At 41.8% G+C, this 4,028-nt stretch overlaps 1 protein-coding gene across 3 annotated transcripts in view; it reads right to left on the bottom strand.

Annotated features, from left to right (window-relative positions):
* Positions 1-31: 31 nt before the first annotated feature.
* The window catches only part of LOC111968671 (reticulon-1-A), a 47,538-nt gene continuing 43,541 nt past the window's right edge, over positions 32-4,028 (bottom strand). For all 3 annotated transcript variants that reach the window (XM_023994444.2, XM_023994445.2, XM_023994446.2), the window contains 6 exons: positions 2,480-2,687; positions 2,207-2,345; positions 1,872-1,941; positions 1,145-1,191; positions 999-1,057; positions 32-829 (listed from right to left, as the gene is read on the bottom strand). In XM_023994444.2, the coding sequence (XP_023850212.1) occupies positions 787-829; positions 999-1,057; positions 1,145-1,191; positions 1,872-1,941; positions 2,207-2,345; positions 2,480-2,687 (566 nt within the window). In that variant the 3' untranslated portion in view covers positions 32-786. The remainder of the gene's footprint in view (positions 830-998; positions 1,058-1,144; positions 1,192-1,871; positions 1,942-2,206; positions 2,346-2,479; positions 2,688-4,028) is intronic.

The following is a 4,028-nucleotide window of genomic DNA, read 5'->3' as shown; positions in this document are numbered from 1 at the left end:
TTTTCAGTAAAGCGTCTGAAAAACTATAACATAATACATCAAGGAACATTTATTTTTCTTATTCTGTAATGAAATACATACTGTAAGTGCAAATAGTTAGTCCAGGGTCTAACATCTACATTGAGTATAGTTGGACAGTTAATTCAAACAAATTAAATATCAGATATTCCTTGTCTTCATAGTAGTCAAACAACGGTACCTAAAACACCAGCTTGTGTATAGTTCCTTATAGTTATACAAAAGCAAAAACCCTACAATTACCACATCTAAAACACATTGTCAAATTATTTTGTGCTTGAAAACACCAAAAGGAAATTATTTTATATATATTGTCATACTGAGAAGCCCCACCAGCAAACTCGAACATGAAGCGGTATTTAACATTGGCAGCAGAGCATTTCTGTAGGCATATCTCTTTTTTTGTGCCAAATCTTAGTTTGTTGTAAGCACAGCAAAAAAATGTAGCATGAAAAACTGCACAAAATATATCAAATATTTACTCAAGGCTTGACGTCATGCACTTAATAACAAGCAACACAAAAGAAAAAAAGGCTGGTTCTTTTTGTTGTTCAGAATTGTGTACTTGTCTACCTAGACATAAGATCTTGAACATGAGTGATTTTACTTCGTGTTAACCGTTCTAGACAGTTTTGGGGTCAGGGCTTCTTCAGTGGTTGGTTTTAGAGAACACCTAGATGAAATAGTACTACCCCACAGATAATGACAAGGCTCTCCAACAATGATCAAGCTGTCTGAGCTGGACCTCGCTGTTAGCTAGACTCGCGTCTACTCTTCCTTTCGCTTGGCCCCGGGGATCTTCGCCTGGATCCTGTTGCGACAAAACATGAGGTCAACTCGGATACAGTACTGATTTATGTCAGTGTAGTCATGAACCTTTTCTAGTTTGTATCAAGATGATCATTAGAATCTATTTCTTAGGTGGATGTTCCAGAAACTACCATGTTCATTCTTGAGTAGAAAAGGTCATAACCACTTACTTCCCCACTACGGAGTTCACTTGGGTCCGTATTAGTCCAACATATTGGTCAATCTGTGCCTGAGACAGAAAACAATTTAGATTCAATAAAAAATGTTTTTGTGAGTTAACAAAAATGCATTCGAGAGAGTGAGGGTAAATTCTTACCTGGTGTTTCTCATAGACAATGGGCATGCTAAACATGGACACCACGGCTGTAGGGGAAGAGAGAGGGAGAGACGGCGTGTTAAAGCAGTTTGACCTCGTCACCCCCTGGGAATATACTCAAATATGCACACATTGTGTCCACAGAGCCCCACTCCAGCTCAGAGACTTATCTACACTAGGTTAATAGAAAAATAACACATATGAGATACTTTATGTCTTCAGTTGTGAATGAAACCTTTGAACAAAGCCCTTCATAAATAACCTTTGGAATTTCATCACATGGATCTTTTTGGGAAGTGAAGCTGACTGAACTTTAATCTAAGATTAAAATCAATTGTTTTTGCTAAAAAGGGCAGAAGGGAGTAATCCACTTTGATAAAGAACTTAATTGATACAGATTGCAGTAAAACTCTGGTTCCATGAAGAACCATATGTTGTGATCTTGTCAGGAGGTCGTGTGTTCTCTCTGTGTTGGGTTAATCATTTACTGACAATGGGGTACTGTGCAGCGTGCTTATTACAGCCCACTCCCCTGATTATAGTAAAAACTCATACAGACTGGCTTTGTGATCTTGTAGATTGAGAGGTTCCAATATGATGCATTATATTTCATTTTGATGTTAGAAGAGACAAAATATGAGCTGTATGTCAGGCTCAACATGGTGGGAAGGCAGTAAAGGGGTGCAGAGCTGATTAGAACAGTAGCTAGTCATTGGTGGATCCTCACCTAGAATAAGCAGTGTCAGGCCATTGAAGAGTGCGCCCACATAGGTCAGCAGCCACATCAGCACAGCAAACTGCAACACAATGTAAAAACACTTAACTCTTGGCACTACTTCACCAAACAAGCCCAACCCCACAATTTATGGTATGTGTATTTGATGATTGACAGAAGGTATAAAATACAAAAATAATTAAATATTTTAGGTTTTAACGTGTCCATTGATGACTTTTGACAGTAGAAATAGTAGTGAGATTACAGACATTAAAAAGTGGAGTGTTGGTAAGGTGTTTGTGTCCATGTCATTCTTGTAAAAGCCAAGAGATGAGAGAGAGGCTGACCTTCAGTGAGTCGATGAGGTCCTGGACCAGGAACAGCCTACGGAGCTCCTTCATACAGGTGTTGGCGTAGAGCAGAGCCTTGTCAGCATAATTACCAATCTGATCCTGGGACAGAGAGATCTCCACTTCCAGATAGGATCTGTCAGGGAAAAAGTACAAGAGACTGTTGGTGTCTAGGCTAAAGTGACTTTGTAAAACTGATTTGTTAATGTAAATGGCAGCTTTTTTATGTGCTGAGAAAACCTCTATCATCTTCTATCCTCTCTCACTCACTTGAACGGGTGTCCTTCATCAGTCTTCTGCACAGCCTGAAGCACAGACTTGTAGATCCTGAAGCTGATGCTGGCAGAGAGGGCGGCCAGGGCTAAGTAGGCTCCCACACTGACCACACTGAACTGGGTCAGCGAGAAGAGCAGCAGGAGCACGCTGCCGAACACAGCTCCAGACTGCTTCACGTTTCTCCAGTAGAGCAGGTCAATGGCTGGGGGAGGACAGAGACAGGAGAGCAGTTAGGATCCAGAGTTAGGCCCAGTATTACAGTGACAGTATGATGACCTAACCGTAAGGTCACCCCAGCATGACACAGTATGACCCAACCATCGGTCACCTCAGCATTACAGTGATAGAATGACTTCGGTGCTCAATTTACAGTGTTCCTGTCTACGTTGTGATATCACTTACAGTGCCGTAATCCCGTGTGTCCCAGGCATTTAGGTCAAATAACTGGAAGCCCATAGCAGCCAGAAGTCCTCAGAGACCCCTGACGTGTGGGATTTTGCTCTAACCTATATTATTATTGCGTTTGATTCAGCTGTGGATTCATAAACGTAGGTGTGAATGCGTGTAAGTGAAAACTTTTCTATCCGGCTTCTTTTCCCCTATATATAGAATGACCTTTGCCACTGATAATAGCGAGCTGACTACTACTTGTTGAACAAGTGTCACTCAATTTATGTTGCCACACACCGGTGGTGGCACTCTATCTGCCAGTGACGTGTGATTATCAGTAGTAGTGGTCAGCACTCGGCCTGGTCACACACACAAGCGACCCTGCAGTACCCTAACACAACCTGGTTCCCCAGTAGTACAACTGTACTAGCCATTCACAGAGCTGGGTTAATCATTGACCTGGGGGCCTGTGGAGCCAGTGGCATAAATAGATCCAGATAGTGTCCAGAGATAACAGCTTAAAGTGACCTGGTCATTCTACAGCTCTACGGTCAGAATTAGAGCACAGTAACAGATGAGAGGTCCATTTGGGACCATAAGAATGAACAAACTAGGCTACATCATAAGCCACACTAGTAAACACCCAAAGGAGATACAACCTAGTTAAATAAGGGGATACAGCCTAGTTAAATTAGGGGATACAGCCTAGTTAAATTAGGGGATACAGCCTAGTTAAATAAGGGGATACAGCCTAGTTAAATTAGGGGATACAGCCTAGTTAAATTAGGGGATACAGCCTAGTTAAATTAGGGGATACAGCCTAGTTAAATTAGGGGATACAGCCTAGTTAAATAAGGGGATGCAGCCTAGTTGGCAACCTAAATAAGCTTTCTTTAAATGTATACTATTTCATACATCCAATTGAATTATGTCTTAAAAGACTGGTGCCATGTCCTGCTATCTCTGTTTTTTAGGGCATCCGTTTTCAGCCCCCAACAAAGATGACAGGTTTATCACCCCTGGATTCCAGCTCAACTCAGGTGACCCATACAACCCTCTCCTATGTTGGCTGTTAACACAGGCTTGTTTCCATGAGAACAGTGGCTGGTTCACCCACATTAGTGAGCTGTCTCCTCCACATCCAGTGACTGTG

The sequence above is a fragment of the Salvelinus sp. IW2-2015 genome, linkage group LG9 (assembly GCF_002910315.2).
Source record: "Salvelinus sp. IW2-2015 linkage group LG9, ASM291031v2, whole genome shotgun sequence".
Classification (NCBI taxonomy): Eukaryota; Metazoa; Chordata; class Actinopteri; order Salmoniformes; family Salmonidae; genus Salvelinus; species Salvelinus sp. IW2-2015.
This window is presented reverse-complemented; position numbering and strand designations above follow the sequence as displayed.